This window comes from Coregonus lavaretus (assembly GCF_964263955.1).
Source record: "Coregonus lavaretus genome assembly, chromosome: 9".
NCBI lineage: Eukaryota > Metazoa > Chordata > Actinopteri > Salmoniformes > Salmonidae > Coregonus > Coregonus lavaretus.
In genome coordinates this window covers 5,449,139-5,470,134 of record NC_139996.1, presented here as the reverse complement: position 1 = coordinate 5,470,134, position 20,996 = coordinate 5,449,139, and the positions used below count along the sequence as shown (strand labels likewise).

At 43.7% G+C, this 20,996-nt stretch overlaps 1 protein-coding gene across 1 annotated transcript in view; it reads right to left on the bottom strand.

Annotated features, from left to right (window-relative positions):
- Positions 1-2,711: 2,711 nt before the first annotated feature.
- The window catches only part of LOC311135238 (AT-rich interactive domain-containing protein 3A-like), a 30,861-nt gene continuing 12,576 nt past the window's right edge, over positions 2,712-20,996 (bottom strand). The window contains exons 3-9 of the mRNA XM_084169177.1: positions 11,286-11,360; positions 10,675-10,747; positions 4,825-5,008; positions 4,263-4,522; positions 3,577-3,861; positions 3,281-3,376; positions 2,712-3,153 (exon numbers count right to left, since the gene is read on the bottom strand). Coding sequence (XP_084025303.1) covers positions 3,008-3,153; positions 3,281-3,376; positions 3,577-3,861; positions 4,263-4,522; positions 4,825-5,008; positions 10,675-10,747; positions 11,286-11,360 — 1,119 coding nt within the window. The 3' untranslated portion in view covers positions 2,712-3,007. The remainder of the gene's footprint in view (positions 3,154-3,280; positions 3,377-3,576; positions 3,862-4,262; positions 4,523-4,824; positions 5,009-10,674; positions 10,748-11,285; positions 11,361-20,996) is intronic.

Sequence of the window (20,996 nt, the reverse complement as noted above, 5' to 3'; positions counted from 1 at the left end):
GCCTTTCACCCCTCCTCCCTGGACACGCCTTTCACCCCTCCTCCCTGCACACGCCTTTCACCCCTCCTCCCTGGACACGCCTTTCACCCCTCCTCCCTGCACCTCCTCCCTGCACACGCACAAACAGTAAACCACCCTTTCACCCCTCCTCCCTGCACCTCCTCCCTGCACACGCACAAACAGTAAACCACCCTTTCACCCCTCCTCCCTGCACACGCACAAACAGTAAACCACCCTTTCACCCCTCCTCCCTGCACACGCACAAACAGTAAACCACCCTTTCACCCCTCCTCCCTGCACACGCACAAACAGTAAACCACCCTTTCACCCCTCCTCCCTGCACACGCACAAACAGTAAACCACCCTTTCACCCCTCCTCCCTGCACATGCACAAACAGTAAACCACCCTTTCACCCCTCCTCCCTGCACATGCAAACACACACACAAACACCCGCCCTAATCCCCATGACCAACAAGCGGTCACTTCCACTAGCATGTCCCCAGTCACCCATCTTTTATACATCAGAGTTCAGGAAGCAAAGCTCACACACACACACACACACACTCTCTCTCTCTCTCCATCTTTCTCACACACACACACGGACGCACATACACACTGTAAGATGTTGTGGAGGTTGATATGTGTGTGAGTGAGGTTACGGTAACATGAACATACAATTTTACATAAAAAAAAAAATACTATTTAAAAAGCTCTCTAAATAACCTTATCTAGATTGGCTTAATAACACAGTAATAACACATTTGAAATAAACAGAGCACAGACAGATGTGATGCGTTCTGCTACAGAGACGTCGTCTCCGTACAGGAGACAATGCCCCCACCAACTGGTCACTAGTTCATATACTGCATCCTTTTCAGTAACACTTCCTATGAATATTCTCTTCAGAATGCATTATAAGCACACGTATCCTATGTCAGGCGCTAATAACAGCTCATAAACATTTATAACTACATTCGTAAAGCATTAAGACCGACCAGGCTTTAGGTCTGGAGGCTAGGTAACACGCATAACAATACTAAAGTGCAGAAAGCTCTTATTTTACATCAGACGTATTTTTTTTATTTCCTCCTGTCCACATCAAAAAAAACATCCGACTTGTTTCCCCATTAATACATGAAAGAGGTCTGTGGTCTGTCTATAGCACAGCTTGGAGAGTTGAGGCATTCTGTGCGTGCGATTTGCAGCGTGAGGTATACATGACTGTTAGCCAGGTTAAACCAGACGGAATATTTCTGTAAAAGTGAAAGTGGTGAGCTGAAACACTGGACACAGCATTCGGTACAGTTTTACCAGGCTATGATTGTGGGCCCCGTGATTGTACGTACACAATTACTATATTAAATAAGATCCCTGACCAATGACTGGTCTGAAAGATAAGACGGGCAGCATAGCCCATCCCCTGAGTTTTATGGTTCTGCCCAGTGGGTCACAAGTACTCCAAGGTCGTGTTCCTTAGGCACCAAACAAGACTACCTGGTCTCGTCCAATAAGAAACTGACAATTTAGTTTTCCGTTTCAAAGCATTTTGCCCTAATGAACACAACCCAGCTCCCATGACGCAGACATCATCATGAGGTAGACGTCGAAGAGACTCGTTTCAGTGTCACACTATATGAATGCTGAATGTTTTTCCTGAGGAGTATTCTAAAGACACATTCTGTGGGTGTTTGGTATGATAATGTTAGTGTGGTCTGTGGGGAGTCCTCCCTGGTCCATAAGGAGTCCCGGAGAAAGTCACTTCCCGAAATGGAAAGCCATTAAAGGGCAAGTTCCGTATTTTACAAACTAACGTTAGATGGTTCCTCATCCTGAAAGTACAGTTTCTCCAGGGCCATAGACGACTTTCAGGGCCATAGACGACTTTCAGGGTGAGGAACCACGTAACATCAAGTTGTAAAATACTGAACTACCCCTTTAAAATGAGGTAAGAAGTATATAGATTCCTGTTTTACAAAACATCTTGCCTCTCTGAGCTGTTACCAAAAAGTATCCTTGGATGTTTGTAGTTTGACTTTAGCTAAAAGTAAGAGAACATGAGAACTGGGTTCATCTGTTTTACCTCACCCTGTTAACAAGTTGGGGGGGGGGGGGGGGACTTGCTCTTTTAGGCTGGTCTCAAATATGTAAAACCACCCAACAGGCCCCAAGGCAAGTTAAAATGAATGCACCGGTTGAAAGCCCTTATTGGCATCCATATTGTCCGGTTGATGGTTATAACATATTTTGTAAACAGAAGTGATGGTGGCTACCATATAATGTTCGAACCATCAATGAGGTAGAGACAAACAATCGGCTCCAGAGTATAGCCAATCACCATACAGTAGTTCCATTTTTAAACCTGATCAGAAAAGTAACTCAATTCCAATCTTCAGCCCTCCTCAACTTAAATACATGAGTCTGTTCACAAGCAGTTTGTGTACGTGGCACTAAGGGAAACGGTTATTCACTAGTACTGTAGCATTCACAGCCAATGAATTGACATATACAAAGAAAACAGCAAATATTAGTATCACATGAAAATAAATGATCATCAACAAATAAAAACATTGGGGAAAAAAAAACATCTATTAATAAAACATACCAAAATAAAAAACTATTCATGTTGCTTCTTCACCTGGCTGTAAGATTAGATTTTTCCCAAAATGCATTGTTTGTATACAAGCAAATGTGTGTTCAGTGGAGGACCATAGATAAAGTAATAGTTTATATAATATTTAACCAGAGACAACAGTTGGTTGTACATTCAATACCTTGACATGTACATTTGTTTTTAAGGTAAATTCCTATAATTTTACATTGGTCATCTCCCAGAGTGACTTTTTCAAATTCCACCCCTATTTGTCGTCAATAACACAGATTATATTAAGTTTGACTAGAGAAGAGGTCATTTGATTGGTACACCAGTTTGTCCTCAACACAGGACAATAGAATAACATTAGTATACTGGAGAGAGACTGGCGGGGGTTCAGTGGTGGAGCACTCTGCTCAGTTGGGCCCCTTGGAGGAAGAGGAGGACGTGGAGGAAGGGCTTTGAGAGGAGGAAAGGACACCACAACCACTCTGTCCAGTAGGAGGCATGGTCTCAGACGTCACAGAGGGTGCACCAGGAGTGTTCTGGGCAAACAGCATTCCTACAGGGGGAGACAAGAACACATTTGGTAAGTCAGTAGTGGAGTAAAGTGCTAGGAATCGTTTCTGAAACCGGTCTAAAATGGCTCAAGAATAAAAAAAAAGAATATTGCAGCATCATTTACTAACCTGAGTATTGAGTTCCATTGACCTCCACAGACACACTGATGCTGGCAGCCCCGTTACTGGAGATACTGAGAGACAGGTCCTGCTTACCGGTACTCTCTGAGGTGGGACAAAGAGGAATGACACAGTCAGAGTTCATGTTTAGAATTAACTGATGTGGGTAAATGTGTTTGGCTTGACAATGAATGCAATGGAGTTGGAAAGAGCACAAACAGATCTGAGATCAGGTTAGATCTGACTGTGTAAGTGGTACAATATGACAATAATTGGTAGCCAAAAACACCCAGCCCAGTACTGACCGTGTCCGTTGTTGTTGATGAGTTTGAGCTGCTTCATGCCGGGGTTGAAGTGAGAGGCCATAGCCAGCAGGTTCCGTTGGAAGGCCTGTTGCATCAGTCTCTGCTGTTCCTCCATGGTCAAGCGGGCCATCTTCCTGTCTGGGCCCTCTCCTCCTCCTCCTCCTCCTCTCTCCAGTTTCTCTCGGAGGTGCTCCAGGTTGGCGACCTGGGCTAGCTGCTGTTGCCCCAGGGAGAGAGCATGGGTCATGGGTAGGCGGCTTGGCGGCATGGGGGTCGACATCTCCTCTGAGAGGGAACAGAGTGGAAGAGGAGAACAGAGGGGGAATATATTTATTTTTTTACAGATTAGTGTGTCACTCTTCAAATATTCAACATTTATCAATGTTTTCAAAACAAGGCCATTAGATTAGATTAAAAAAAACACGGTCAGTCATTTGTTCACTTATCAGGTGCATGTTATTTGGATGGCGAGTGATCAGGTCTGAATTAATCTGACAGTAGAGGGCGCCATAATAGCACGTTTACTTTTTATAAATGTGGTGTCAAAACTACGTAGCCCATCACAAGGTCGTCACATGTTGGTGACAGCTGCGGTCACAGTTAGGTGAACAACAGATGATTTCCTAACTACATAACAAAAACATTTATGTGTTTAAAAAAAAAACAAAAAAAAAACGCAAGAGCACCTGCGGATCTCTTCAGAGATGGGCTGGGGGAGGTGTGCAGGTCGTTGTGACCGGCTGAGGAGTAGTGAGGCATCTTGGGGGGAGAGAGGAGGGAGTGGTGTGGGTGGCCAGGGGCGGTGGAGGGGGAGAAGTGGTACAGGTTGTTGCTGTAGCTGGGTCTTCGGCCTTCCCTCCGGTTACCGTCTATAGCAGCCTGGAGCTTGCCTGGAGAGCTCAGCCCCTTCTTCTCACACTCGTATGGGTACAGGTACTTCATATACCTGGGTGGACATAGGATGAGGCAGTGGTTGGATTAATTTTTTTTTTTTGTATTTAGAAGTACTTTCCCCATCATGAGGTGATTGGCCTAGCTAGGTCCTGAGCAGCTTCACAGACTTCTAATTAGCTTTTCACACTTCTCATTTAATTGAAGATGAGCACATCTACGCCGCAAATTAGCTAATCTTGCTCAGGCCAATCCTTTTTGAACACAAAGACCATTTACTGATTACCTCCCCGTTTAACTAAATTTCAGAGCATTTCCTTCTGTTTGATGCCTAATGCCCAAGTGTAGTGGACTCACTGGGTGCGGAGGGTGAAGGCTGCGGAGGTGATGGAGGTGGGCAGGTTGAGTCCTCTAGTGATCTCTCTCCAGTTCTTCTTGTTAATGACCTCCACCAGCCCACCCTTCTCAGTCACCAGTTTGTAGAGCATGTACAGGTCCAGCACCTGCTTAGCCATGATGGGTATGCGGTTGACCGGGGTGCCTGGAGAGAAGGGTAAAAACCGGTAGAAGAGTTGAAACTAGATGTATTAAATAGGAGTTACGATTTTTTGCCCTAAAATTACTAATTCCGTGATATACAAGCAACCTCCAATAGATGGCCCTGTAGCCTGGTCTGTATTTGGGCCTACAGTCAGATTCAGAATGCGCTCAGTCATCATAGCCACTTCATTGCTTGACGACTTTTGACGTGAAAAATGAGTGCTGCGAAAATGAGAAAAGTGGACTCAATGTCGTGTGTTTAAAGAAAGAATGGACAGAAAAATAAATGTTTAACAAATATTGGACAAAAGGCGGTATGTCTGACATGCCAAGAAAGCGTTGCCGTTTTTAAGGAATATAATCTCAATCGTCATTTTTCAAGCAAGCATGCTAAAACTGGAAAATGTTGTCAAAGTGGTTGTAAAACTTGTCAACTTCATACGGGCAAGGGGGCTTAACCATCGTCAATTCATTCAGCTTGTCAATGACACAGAGGCAGAGCACCAGGACTTGTTGTACCATTCAAAATGTGCGCTGGCTACGCCTGGGAAAGGTATTTCTCCGTGTGGGAACTGAAAGGGGAGATAGGTATGTTCCTTGATATGGTTGGTAAAGCTGACGACTTCTCAGAGTTGAAAGACACAGACTGGCTGGGCGACTTTGCTTTCGGTGTGGACATATTGGGGCATCTGAACGATCTAAATGTGAAACTGCAGGGAAATTGTGTTTTTGTGCATGAACTGTATTCCAACGTGAAAGCATTCAAGGCCAAACTTATGTTGTTCTCCAGACAAATGAGCAGCCGGTCTCTCGCTCATTGGCCGCACTGAACGCGTCCACATCGCAGAGCCGCACTGAACGCGTCCACATCGCAGAGCCGCACTGAACGCGTCCACATCGCAGAGCCGCACTGAACGCGTCCACATCGCAGAGCCGCACTGAACGCGTCCACATCGCAGAGCCGCACTGAACACGTCCACATCGCAGAGCCGCACTGAACACGTCCACATCGCAGAGCCGCACTGAACACGTCCACATCGCAGAGCCGCACTGAACGCGCCCACATCGCAGAGCCGCACTGAGACGTACAGTAGCACTTTGATCGACCTGCATGCTGAGTTTACCCGCCGCTTCTCAGACTTCACCCAAGATTGAGACTAAGATAGAGCTTGTATGATGCCCTCTGTCTTTCGACAGTGAGAAAGCACCACCAAGACACACAGTTGGAGCTCATCAACATCCAACGTTACAGTGCTTTGAAGGAGAAGTACAAAACAGCAACAATAGACCAGTTCTACGGCTCACTGAATGAAACAAAAGTTTCCAAACATTAAAAAGCACCCACAAAGGCTGCTTGTTTTATTCTGGTCCACATATGTGAGAACAGACGTTCTCAGTTATGAATTACAACAAATCCCGTCACAGGTCAAATTGAACAAATCACCACTTGTCAGCTGTTCTGAGAATCTCTACATCAAAGATGACACCAGACTTTGATGCCCTTGCCAAGAGAGGTGACCAGACCGATTGTTCACATTAAAAAGACTTGAATAACCGTGACTGGGGTAGGCAAGGATTATGCTTTTTCATGGTGATGGTTTTGCAGTGAGAATTATCCAGCAATGCACTTGGATACAGGTAATAATACAAGGGTATTTGTATTTATTAGGGATCCAAGATGGTGGCAGATATCATGATGGGGATACGGTTGACCTGGAGATGCCCAGTTTCATTTGCTCTACATGCGTCTACAGATCCAAGATGGAAGGAGTCACTCAATGCCTATGGGGCCAAGATTTAGGCAGCAGGATTTTATTTAAAATGGAGGTCAGACTTCCTAACGCTGAACATAAATACCATTCTGACAGTTCATTGTTTCCAAAACACGGTAGGTTGTACAGTAGAGTCTGTTTTATCTAGCTACAGTAATATGGCAGGTTCATAACACCTATTTAACCCAGTGGTCGAAGACTAAAGTACCACTGAATGTATTGGAATAAAGTCTGCTAATCCTATCGAAGGCATCAAAACTCCTAAAGTCATCCAATTGTTATAATACATTTGAAGCACCTACCCGCATGTGGTAAACTAATTCAGCAACGCTTCGCGCTGCTTTGAAACAATCAATGTCCATTTTTTTTCTCCACTGAATCTCTGTTTGGATATTGGTTTGGCTACAATTACATTTACATTTTAGTCATTTAGCAGACGCTCTTATCCAGAGCGACTTACAGTTAGTGCATACATTATTATTATTTTATTTTTTTCATACCCCCTGTGGGAATCGAACCCACAACCCTGGCGTTGCAAACGCCATGCTCTATCAACTGAGCTACATCCCTTAGGCTGTGGAAATGCTAGCTACTGTAAATTGAGCTGCTCATGATCATCTGTCAGTTGGCTTATTAATTAGAACATTCTGCCAGAATGTTCTACTCAATAAAAATATAAAAAACGCAACACGTTACGTGTTTGGCCCATGTTTCATGAGCTGAAAAAAAAAAAGAATCCCAGAAATTTTCCATACGCACAAAAAGCTTATTTTTCTCAAATTCTGTGCACAAATGTGTTTATTTCCCCATTAGTGAACATTTTTCCTTTGCCAAGATAATCCATCCATACAGGTGTGGCATATCAAGAAGCTGATTAAACAGCATGATCATTACACAGGTGCACCTTGTGTTGGGGACAAAAGGCCAATAAATGTGTAGTTTTGTCACACAACACAATGCCATAGATGTCTCAACTTTTGAGGGAGCATGCAATTGGCATGCTGACTGCAGGAATGTCCACCAGAGCTGTTGCCAGGGAAATTAATGTTCATTTCTCTACCATAAGCCGCCTCCCAACGTCATTTTAGAGAATTTGGCAACCGGCCTTACAACCGCAGATCGCATGTAACCACGCCAGCCCAGGACCTCGACATCTGGCTTCTTCACCTGCGGGATCGTCTGAGACCAGCCACCCGGACAGCTGATGAAACTGTGGGTTTGCACAACCAAATAATTTCTACACAAACTGTCAGAAACCATGTAAGGGAAGCTCATCTGCATACTCGTCGTCCTCACCAGGGTCTTGGACCTGACTGCAGTTTGGCGTCGTAACCGACTTCAGTGGGCAAACGCTCACCTTCAAATGGCCACTGGCACGCTGGAGAAGTGTGCCCTTCACGGATTAATCCCGGTTTCAAATGTACCAGGCAGATGGCAGACAGCATGTATAGCGTCGTGTTCAATTATATTCTTCTTACTATAAAATCATTAAATATAAAATAATGGCACAGGACTGAAGCATATCTTGTCTGCTAAACGAACAAGCCTATAGACTATGGCATGGCACATAGCCAGATAACATATAGTAGGGCTCATTCTGTTCTTCTGAAATAAATGTTCTTCATATAATCTTTTACACCTCCCTAAAATAAATAATGGATTTATTGTGATGGTGTATATTAAATTGATTTATTCAATTTAAAAAAAAAATTTATGTAGATGTTCCAAAAAGCGCGGATCAGCGGTTTGTATGCGTGGAGGCCTGGAGATAAAGTGTTTATGTTAATTACCGGTCAATTACCGTGAAACCGGCAGTCTTTTGTATGACAATAACCGGCTGACAAAATGTAAGGACCGCCACATACTGACTGGTTTTCTGATCCACACCCCTACCATTATTTCAAGGTATATACAAAAGTATGTGGACACCTTCAAATGAGTGGATTCGGCTATTTCAGCCACATCAAATGTAGCACACAGCCATGCGATCTCCATAGACAAATGGCAGTAGAATGGCCTTACTGAAGAGCTCAGTGACTTAACGCGGCACCGTCATAGGATGCCACCTTTCCAACAAGTCAGTTTGTCAAAATTCCTGCCCTGCTAGAACTGCCCCGGTCAACTTTAAGTGCTGTTATTGTGAAGTGGAAACATCTAGGAGCAACAACGGCTCAGCCGCGAAACTCACAGAACGGGACCGCCGAGTGCTGAAGAACTGTTTGTCAGGAGATTCATGAAATGGGTTTCCATGGCCGAGCAACCACACACAAGCCTGAGATCACCATGCGCAACGCCAAGCGTCGGCTGGAGTGGTGTAAAGCTCGCCGCCATTGGACTCTGGAGCAGTGGAATTGCGTTCTCTGGAGTGATGAATCACGCTTCACCATCTGGCAGTCCGACGGACGAATCTGGTTTGGCGGATGCCAGGAGAACGCTACCTGCCCGAATGCATAGTGCCAACTGTAAAGTTTGGTGGAGGAGGAATAATGGTTTGGGGCTGTTTTTCATGGTTCAGGCTAGGCCCCTTAGTTCCAGTGAAGGGAAATCTTTAACGCTACAGCATACAATGACATTCTAGACCATTCTGTGCTTCCAACTTTGTGGCAACAGTTTGGGGAAGGCCCTTTCCTGTTTCAGCATGACAATGCCCCTGTGCACAAAGCGAGGTCCATACAGAAATGGTTTGTCGAGATCGGTGTGGAAGACTGGCCTGCACAGAGCCCTGACTTCAACCCCATCGAACACCTTTGGGATGAATTGGAACGCTGACTGCGAGCCAGGCCTAATCGTACAACATCAGTGCCCAACCTCACTAATGTTCTTGTGGTTGAATGGAAGCAACCCCCCGTAGCAATGTTCCAACATCTAGTGGAAAGCCTTCCCAGAAGAGTAGAGGCTGTTATAGCAGCAAAGGGGGGGACCAACTCCATATTAACGCCCATGACTTTGGAATGAGATGTTCGACGAGCAGGTGTCCACATATGCTACATGACCTCATCTATCACTGATCAGAAACATTTAGCATGCTATAATGTAGCCTAAATCAAGTGTAGGCCTATTATTTTGCTCGGTCGCATATATAGGCAACTCCAAAAGCCGTCGGCGGTTGTGAAATCACATTACTTAAAGTATTTCACACCCATGGGTCAATAAGGTTAGAATCACCTTTGGCGGCGATTACAGCTGTGAGTCTTTCTGGGTAAGTCTCTAAGAGCTTTGCACACATGGTTTGTACTATGTTTGCACATTATTATTATTATTATTATTATTATTATTATTATTATTATTATTGTCTGAATTATTCAGGCTCTGTCAAATTGGTTGTTGCTTATGACAAGCATACCTATAACATGATGCAGCCACCACAATGCTTGAAAATATGAAGGTGTGAAGGCACTGTAGGTAGCTGTTGGCTAGTTGGTAAATTATTGTAAGCTGGAAAGAATCACCATAGCTTTGATTACAGCTGACATATATTTGAATTGGAGGATTTAAAACTGTCTAACCACAGTTTAATTACTGCAACTCTTTTTTTTATTTATTGTATTCATAAAACCATGAATAGATGGTTAAATTGTGTATATGTGCGATGTTGATTATTTTCTTATGAATTCAGTCAAAAAAATGTGGCTGGAGGAATTTCAGGAAACTGTTGGTAAAAGGGTTATTTGCTTAGGAGGGGACTCAAACCCCCCAGACATGACTCCTAGGACTTAAGGTTAAGATCCTTACTGAAAAACTCTGTCCAGAACAGAACTGAAAGAGGAAATGGATCACATTACATTTTATGGAGTTTCAAATGTACAAATCTAAAGTGAGGAATCCCAGTACAATGTTTTCCACTAAAGCAGAACTGGCTTTACAGTACAATGCTCGGTGAAGAAAGAAGCTTTACCTCGTTTCTGCATATACACAAACAGTTCATCAAGGAACTCCTTCCGATTTGGGTCACTGTCCAGTTCATACAGCTGGGGATGGAAATTAAATGTGTTAATAACGTCATAACTAAGTTTATAACTAACTTAGAATCATGTTTGGATGGTTATTAACTATGTGTATTCACAATTCAGACATACGACCCCGTCCACTATCCAGTGTTAGGTCCACACAGGCCATTGAGAAAATCTAGACTCATCTCAACTGGTTCAGATTTTGTCAGTTGCATTCAGATTTTAGAACTTTTGAGTCTAGGGCTGCATTCCGATTCTCTACCCTTCACCACGAAGTGTGCACTTGTTCACTCCCCCCCTCATGCATGTACAGGCATCGGATTGGTGCAAGCATAGTTGGAGGGAGTACATTCCACCATATTCCTTACACCAGTCCATTCCTTTTAAATCCATGAGGGGAGTGTACGAGTGCACACTTTGGGAGAAGGGTAGAGAATTGGAACGTATCCTAGATTTTCTCAGATGGTCTGTGTGGATTAGTTTTACTTGAGCTTTGAGTTTAGTTTAACGCATCATCAGCTTATATCGGTCTGAACATCTTATCCAATCTGATCACCTTGGCAAAGTCTCTGGATGGCTCTCCTCTTGTTTTACCTCCTTCATTCTCCTCCGCCCAGCCCCCACTGCCTTTCTGTAAACACACATTAAAACATGATTACACACGCATACATGATTACACACGCATAGTGCCTTCAGAAAATATTCATACCCCTTGAATTATTCCATGTTGTAATACAGCCTGAATTCAAAATGGATTAAAAAATAATAATAATAATAATAATAATAATAATAATAATAATCTACACACAATCCCCCATAATGACAAAGTGAAAACATGGTTTTAGAAATGTTTACTAATTTATTGAAAATGAAACAAAATCTTAATTTACTTAAGTATGCACACTGCTGAGTCAATACATGTTAGAATCACCTTTGGCAGCGATTACAGCTGTGAGTCTTTCTGGGTAAGTGTCTTAAGAGCTTTCCACACCTGGATTGTACAATATCTTTAGGGCTGTCTGACGAAAACAAATTCTCGGTCGTCCGAAAGGAGTCTGTTCTTTCGACCAACGTGTATTTTTCCATATATAGACACACCCTATGTGTTTTAATAAAATCAACTATATGCACTGAGCTTGTCTGACGCTTTAAGCGCCCTGTTTGATGAAATAATTAAAAGACACACAAATGACTTCAGGAGGAGCCAGAGAACAAGATAACCAGAAGGAAAAAAACATAAACCTGACCATTCTCCTCCCGCTCCTACTGGCTCTCTCAGATTCTGCCGTTACTCTCCTGAAGTTGCTGGTAATAGGCTACACGAGGAGTCGGCAACCTTTCTCATGTGGAATGCCAATTTATCTTACCATTTCTACCGATCTGCGTGCCAGTTATGATTTTCATATGTACATTTTCGTGGAACAGATTAATTTAATTTATAATAAGGTCTTCGTATCTCAAAATCATTGACGTGTGGTTAATCAAAATTCTATTCAAATCAAAATGATACAAAGCTAAAAAGTAATTGTCACTGCCAACTATCTAAAAATAGTCTACATAAAGCCAACAAATAAAAACATTGCAGCCTGCAGGTAGAAAATATCCTGATATAAATCACATTGGCTACACATGGCCTGTCTGCAACGAACTAGAAACATTATATCAACTATCAACTGGGTCCAGCCTGAAGCTTGCTCTAGCGAACTTGCAACATTGTATCAAATATTCTGGGCCCTCGGTTTCCATGCCAATGAGCTCGGGACAGACACAGCTGTAGTCTATTTGCACAAGGGATAAGTAGTAATCAGGTAGGCCCTATTTTTTAAATGTTTCCACTGGATCAGAGCATGACATTTTTCCCTTTCACGCTGAATGGTAATCGAAAAGGGAGAGAGAGCGGGATTTGTTTTTATTTATTTTTTTATACATTGAGGAACTATTGTCAATCTCAAAGGATGTAAAAACACACTTTGTTTACTTGCTGTTTTTCCATATATGTTTGAATAAAATAAATTATATGTAGGCTACTGAGCTTGTCTGATGCTTTAAGCACTGCAATAAAAAAAATGAAGGACACAAATTACTAAAGGGGGAGCCAGATATCAATATAGCCTAACCAAAAGAAACCAACCTGTTCCTGACCCCGCTCCGATATAGCCTAACCAGAAGCCTGTTCCTGACCCCCCTCCAATATAGCCTAACCAGAAGCCTGTTCCTGACCCCCCTCCGATATAGCCTAACCAGAAGCCTGTTCCTGACCCCCCTCCAATATAGCCTAACCAGAAGCCTGTTCCTGACCCCCCTCCAATATAGCCTAACCAGAAGCCTGTTCCTGACCCCCCTCCAATATAGCCTAACCAGAAGCCTGTTCCTGACCCCCCTCCAATATAGCCTAACCAGAAGAAACCAACCTGTTCCTGACCCCCCTCCTCCTGCTGGCCTTCGCAGATTCTGCCTTTAAACTCCTGAGGCTACACCAGTGGTCGGCAACCTTAGATTAGGTCCTTCGCAATATATTAGTCCACTGAGACAGGCCTCTGCAATGTATTAATCCACTGAGACAGGCCTCCTCAATGGATTAGTCCACTCAGACAGGCCTCCTCAATGGATTAGTCCACTCAGACAGGCGTGAATCAGACCTGTGTCATCATTTGCCACTGTTCTCCTAAAAAAATCTTGGCCGACCAAACAATCGACTAAAATGGGGTTAGCCCTAAAATAAACTCACAAGTGTAACATAGGTTGTGCACTCCGCAAACAACGTGTCGACTCAGACAATGAGAATGGTAAAAGACCTGCATTATAATATATTGAATGCATTAACAGAAAATTAAGATTAGAAATTAAAATTGTAAATGACCAACAACCTATCTACCTAACAATCGATTAATTGGGGTCAGCCCTACATTATTTGCAACTTTTTCCATTTAAAATTCTTCAAGCTCTGTCAAGTTACTAAATAGCCATTTTCAAGTCTTGCCATAGAATTTGAAGCCAATTTACGTCAAAAAACGAACTAGGCCACTCAGGAACATTCAATGTCGTCTTGGTAAGCAACTCCAGCGTATATTTGGCCTTGTGTTTTAGGTTATTGTCCTGCTGAAAGGGGAATTTGTCTCCCAGTGTCTGTTGGAAAGCAGACAAGCAGGTTTTCCCTCTAGGATTCTGCCTGTGCTTAGCTCTATTCAGCTTCTTTTTATCCTAAAGAAACTCCCTAGTCTTTGCCGATGACAAGCATACCCATAACATGATGCAGCCACCACCATGCTTGAAAATATGAAGAGTGGTACTCATGTGATGTGTTGTTGGATTTGCCCAGAACAACTCTTTGTATTTAGGACTTAAAGTTAATTTCTTTGCCACATTTTTGGCAGTTTTACTTATTGCAAACAGGATGCATGTTTTGGAATATTTTTATTCTGTACAGGCTTCTTTCTTTTCACTCTGTCATTTAGGTTAGTATTGTGGAGTAACTGCAATGTTGTTAATCCATCCTCAGTTTTCTCCTATCACAGCCATTAAACTCAGTAACTGTTTTAAAGTCCAGAGCGATTTCCTTCCTCTCCGGCAACTGAGTTAGGAAGGACGCCTGTATCTTTGTAGTGACTGGGTGTATTGATACACCATCCAAAGTGTAATTAATAACTTCACCATGCTCAAAGGGATATTCAATGTCATTTTTTTTTTTTTTTTACACATCTACCAATAGGTGCCCTTCTTTGCGAGACATTGGAAAACCTCCTTGGTCTTAGTTGTTGAATCTGTGTTTGAAATTCACTGGTCGACTGAGGGACCTTACAGATAATTGTATGTGTGGGGTACAGAGATTATGTTCAACACTACTATTGCACACAGAGTGAGTCCATGCAACGTCAGAAAGTATTCAGACCCCTTGACTTTTTCCACATTTTGTTTCGTTACAGCCTTATTCTAAAATTAATGAAATAGTTTTCTTTCCTCAATCTACACACAATACCCCATAATGACAAAGCAAAAACAGGTTTTTAGAAACGTTTGCTAATTTATTAAAAATGAAAAATTGAAATATATTTACATAAGTATTCAGACCCTTTACTCAGTACTTTATTGAAGCACCTTTGGCAGCGATTACAGCGTCGAGTCTTCTTGGGTATGACGCTACAAGCTTGGCACACCTGTATTTGAGGAGTTTTTCCCATTTTTCTCTGCAGATCCTCTCAAGCTCTGTCAGGTTGGATGGAGAGCGTCGCTGCAGAGCTATTTTCAGGCCTCTCCAGAGATGTTCCATCGGGTTCAAGTCTGCGCTCTGGCTGGGCAACTCAAGGACATTGAGACTTGTCCTGAAGCCACTCCTGCTTTGTCTTGGCTGTGTGCTTAGGGTCGTTGTCCTGTTGGAAGGTGAACCTTCACCCCAGTCTGAGGTCTTGAGTGCTCTGGAGCAGGTTTTCATCAAGGATCGCTCTGTACTTTGCTCTGTTCATCTTTCCCTTGATCCTGACTAGTCTCCCAGTCCCTGCCGCTGAAAAACATCTCTACAGCATGATGTTGCCGCCACCATGCTTCACCGTAGGGATGGTGCCATTTTTCCTCCAGACATGACGCTTGGCATTCAGGCCAAAGTGTTCAATCTTGGTTTCATCAGACCAGAGAATCTTGTTTCTCATGGTCAGAGTCATTAGGTGCCTTTTGGCAAACTCAAAGCGGGCTGTCATGTGCCTTTTACTGAGGAGTGGCTTCAGTCTGGCCACTTTACCATAAAGGCCTGATTGGTGGAGTGCTGCAGAGATGGTTGTCCTTCTGGAAGGTTCTCCCATCTCTACAGAGGAACTCTAGAGCTCTGTCAGAGTGACCATGGGTTTCTTGGTCACCTCCCTGACCAAGGCCCTTCTCCCCCAATTGCTCAATTTGGCCAGGCGGCCAGCTCTAGGAAGAGTCTTGGTGGTTCCAAACTTCTTCCATTTAAGAACGATGGAGGCCACTGTGTTCTAGGGGACCTTCAACACTGCAGAATTTTTTGGTACCCTTCCCCAGATCTGTGCCGGCACAATCCTGTCTCGGAGCTCTACAGACAATTCCTTCGACCTCATGGCTTGGTTTTTGCTCTGACATGCACGGTCAACTGTGGGACCTTATATACAGTGGGGAGAACAAGTATTTGATACACTGCCGATTTTGCAGGTTTTCCTACTTACAAAGCATGTAGAAGTCTGTAATTTGTATCATAGGTACACTTCAACTGTGAGACGGAATCTAAAACAAAAATCCAGAAAGTCACATTGTATGATTTTTAAGTAATTAATTTGCATTTTATTGCATGACATAAGTATTTGATACATCAGAAAAGCAGAACTTAATATTTGGTACAGAAACCTTTGTTTGCAATTACAGAGATCATACGTTTCCTGTAGGTCTTGACCAGGTTTGCACACACTGCAGCAGGGATTTTGGCCCACTCCTCCAGACCTTCTCCAGATCATTCAGGTTTTGGGGCTGTCGCTGGGCAATATGGACTTTCAGCTCCCTCCAAAGATTTTCTATTGGGTTCAGGTCTGGAGACTGGCTAGGCCACTCCAGGACCTTGAGATGCTTCTTACGGAGCCACTCCTTAGTTGCCCTGGCTGTGTGTTTCAGGTCGTTGTCATGCTGGAAGACCCAGCCACGACCCATCTTCAATGCTCTTACTGAGGGAAGGAGGTTGTTGGCCAAGATCTCATGATACATGGCCCCATCCATCCTCCCCTCAATACGGTGCAGTTGTCCTGTCCCCTTTGCAGAAAAGCATCCCCAAAGAATGATGTTTTCACCTCCATGCTTCACAGTTGGGATGGTGTTCTTGGGGTTGTACTCATCCTTCTTCTTCCTCCAAACACGGCGAGTGGAGTTTAGACCAAAAAGCTATATTTTTGTCTCATCAGACCACATGACCTAATCCCATTCCTCCTCTGGATCATCCAGTTGGCAAACTTCAGACGGGCCTGGACAACTGCGTAGTGTGTTACTAATGGTTTTCTTTGAGACTGTGGTCCCAGCTCTCTTCAGGTCATTGACCAGGTCCTGCCGTGTAGTTCTGGGCTGATCCCTCACCTTCCTCATGATCATTGATGCCCCACGAGGTGAGATCTTGCATGGAGCCCCAGACCGACGGTGATTGACCGTCATCTTGAACTTCTTCCATTTTCTAATAATTGCGCCAACAGTTGTTGCCTTCTCACCAAGCTGCCAGCCTATTGTCCTGTAGCCCATCCCTGCCTTGTGCAGGTCTACAATTTTATCTCTGGTTTTGGCCATTGTGGAGAGGTTGGAGTCTGTTTGATTGAGTGTGTGGACAGGTGTCTTTTATACAGGTAACGAGTTCAAACAGGTGCAGTTAATACAGGTAATGAGTGGAGAACAGGAGGGCTTCTTAAAGAAAAACTAACAGGTCTGTGAGAGCCGGAATTCTTACTGGTTGGTAGGTGATCATGTACTTATGTCTTGCAATAAAATGCAAATTAATTACTTTAAAATCATACAATGTGATTTTCTGGACTTTTGTTTTAGATTCTGTCTCTCACAGTTGAAGTGTACTACCTATGATAAAAATTACAGACCTCTACATGCTTTGTAAGTAGGAAAACCTGCAAAATTGACTGTGTGTGTGTGTGTGTGTGTGTATGTGTGTGCGTGCGTGCATATATATATATCCCGAGTGGCGCAGTTGTCTAAGGCACTGCATCGCAGCGCTATCTGTGTGCCACTAGAGATCCTGGTTCGAATCCAGGCTCTGTCGTAGCCGGCCGCGACCGGGAGACCCATGGGGCGGCACACAATTGGCCCAGCGTCGTCCAGGGTAGGGGAGGGAATGGGCGGCAGGGATGTAGCGCAGTTGGTAGAGCATGGCGTTTGCAACGCCAGGGTTGTGGGTTCGATTCCCACAGGGGGCTAGTATGAAAAAAAATAATGTATGCACTCACTAACTGTAAGTCGCTCTGGATAAGAGCGTCTGCTAAATGACTAAAATGTCAATGTAAATATAGACAGGTGTGTGCGCCTTTCCAAATCATGTCCAATCAATTGAATTTAACACAGGTGGACTCGAAACATCAAGGATGATCAATAGAAACAGGATGCATCGGAGCTCAATTTCAAGTCTCATAGCAAAGGGTCTGTAAATAAGGTATGTTTTGTTTTTTAAAATATATTTGCAAAAAAAAAATCTAAAAACCTGTTCTCGCATTATGGGGTAGTGTGTGTAGATTGCTGAGGATGTTTTAAAAAATATATATAAATTTTAGAATAATGCAGTACCGTAACAAAATGTGGAAAAAGTCAAGGGGTCTGAATACTTTCCGAAGGCACTGTATGTGACTTGTTAAGCTAATTTCTACTCCTGAACTTATTTAGGCTTGCCATAACAAAGGGGTTGAATACTTATTGACTCAAGACATTTCAGCTTTTCATTGAATTAATTTGTTAAAGTTTCTAAAAACATATTTCCACTTTGACATTATGGGGTATTGTGTGTAGACCAGTGACACACAATCGCAATTTAATCCATTTTAAATTCAGGCTGTAACAACATTTGGGAAAAGTCAAGGGGTGTGAAAACTTTCTGAAGGCGCTGTCTACGGTGACACACAAAACATTATTACAGACACACAAAACATGGTTACAAACACACAAAACATGGTTACAAACACAGTCTCAGTCAGTAACACTACACAGCCACTGCGCTTTGCCCCAAATTCTAAATCTTCTACCAGCTAGCTAACAAAGTTCAAAGTTCATGGTTCAGGCAGATGATGGAAACATTGTGTGTCTTTAATTGCATAGCGTGACCCCCACCCATGAGAGACCTTCTCCATTCATACAGCTGTGGTTAAAGACATTGTTAGTTCTCCTGTCTTAAAGGACACAATGATCTACCCCACCTGGTGTCTCAACCAGCTCTGTTCCCACAGAATTCATGCTACTAGCTATGGCATTGTTCATCAGGGCACACAACGGAAAAAAGTTATGCAACAGAAAAAAATGAAAAAAAAGAAGGCGTTTCTTATCGGACAGGTTCAGGTAGTTCCTCTCCGTTTCAGTCCATTTTTCTTCAGTTTGGTGTCTAATGAACAAAACCCACATTATCTAACAGTGGGGCTTGAAAGCTGGGAGGCCTTTGCTTGGCGTACGGTATAGGGTATCTACACATAGCTCTGGCTAGAGTGTGAGGGGTCTATACAATCTGAGGCATGACAAAAGAGGGTTTCATAAAAAAAGTAGTCATTGCATGCGTCCCAAATGGCACCCTTTTCCCTATGGGCCCTGGTCAAAAGTAGTGCACTATATATATTAGGGAATAGGGTGCTATTTGGGACACATCCATGCTCATGTTAAGCAGTTTAATGTGACATCTTTCCATCCCCAACACTCCTCCTCATATGCTATCTGACACACATAATTAGAATTATGTTTAGAATGATTCATTCTATTTTTACAATCTGGCAGTTGGGAGGGTAAAGAATGTGAGTGGAGAGTGGTGAGAGGCCTTTGTAGGGGTTAGGGTTAGCGAGGCTGGGGATGTGCAACAGTGTGGAAAGGCCTGCTGGGATGTCTCTGTGTCAGCGTGTGTGAATAAAAGGTTTGAGAGTTTTGAATGTGAAAGAAAGATGGCGGGTGGCTGCGCATGCCACCTAATCAGGAAAACGTTGTGTACTGTAAGAATTGGGTAACCAAACTCAAAATCCAATGATCAAAGATTTTTCTGTAAAAAATACATTGATTTCCTCTAACAAGGTACTTTTTCGTCATGCTCACTGTGTTGCCAGATACACATTCATTCTGGGGGGGGTGGGGGGGGGGACATGTTTCCTGTCCTTCCACACAGACAGATACATCCAATCCATTGTAAAGGGCGTATTGTAGAGCCATATCCCATATGAGTACAGCTGTTGACATATACACATATCTTATTCTAATAATGGCAGTCTGGCTGCCTGGGGCAACCGACCGAAATAATCTATTGACTGGGAAGCAAATGCCCCTGCCCTGCCCCAACCGAGTGACTGAGACAGTAATTGAGTTAAAATAAAATAAACCATTTCCTGCTTTTGAGGAGATAGTGAAAGCCACTATGGTTCCATTGACAATGAGCTCCCCCCTTAGTTATCTACTTTTAGTGATTGCCTAAGCTTTCTATTCTGACCTCCTACTGTTTAACATAAGAGGTAGACTGTTCACACCATAGAGCAGAACACAAACCAGGTAAAAAAAAGCATTCCGGTATCTAGCTACTATTTTTCCACACTTCAAATCATTTAGTCGATCAAATACTTTCCATTTGACAAAGCATCAATACAGGACTAAGATCGAATCCTACTACACAGGCTGTGACGCGCGTCGGATGTGGCAGGGCTTGCAAACTATCACAGATTATCAAGGGAAACCCAGCTACAAGCTGTCCAATGATGCGAGCCTACCAGACGAGCTAAAATGCCTTTATGCTCACGTCGAGGCAAGCAACACTGAACCATGCGTGAGAGCACCAGCTGTTCCGGACGACTGTGTGATCACACTCTCCGTAGCCGATGTGAGTAAGACCTTTAAACAGGTTAACGTTACCAGGACACGTACTCAGAGCATGTGCTGACCAGCTGTCTTCATTGACATTTTCAACCGCTCTCCTGACCCAGTCTGTAATACCTACATGTTTCAAGCAGACCACCATAGTCCCTGTGGCCTATAGACATCCTGACGGGACGCCACCAGGTGGTGAGGGTAGGCAGCAACACATCCGCCAACACGGTGGCCCCTCAGGGAAGCATGCTTAGTCCGCTCCTGTACTCCCTGTTCACTCACGACTGCGTGGCTGCGCACTACTCCAACACCATCATTAAGTTTGCAGACGATGAGACCGCCTATACCAAGGAGGTCAGAGACCTGGCAGTGTGGTGCCAGGACAACAACCTCTCCCTCAACGTCAGCAAGACAAAAGAGCTGATCGTGGACTACAGGAGAAAAAGGGCCGAGCACGCCTCCATTCATATCGACAGGGCTGTAGTGGAGCGAGTTGAGAGCTTCAAGTTCCTTTGTGTCCACATCACTAAGGACCTATCACAGTCCAAACACACCAAGACAGTTGTGAAGAGGGCACAACAACGCCTCTTCCCCCTCAGGAAGGCTGAAAAGATTTGGCATGGGACCTCAGATCCTCAAAAAGTCCTACAGCTGCACCATCGAGAGCATTATTAGAATGGCAACTGCTCAGCATCCGACCGCAATGCGCCACAGAGGGTAGTGCATACGGTACTGCACAGTACAT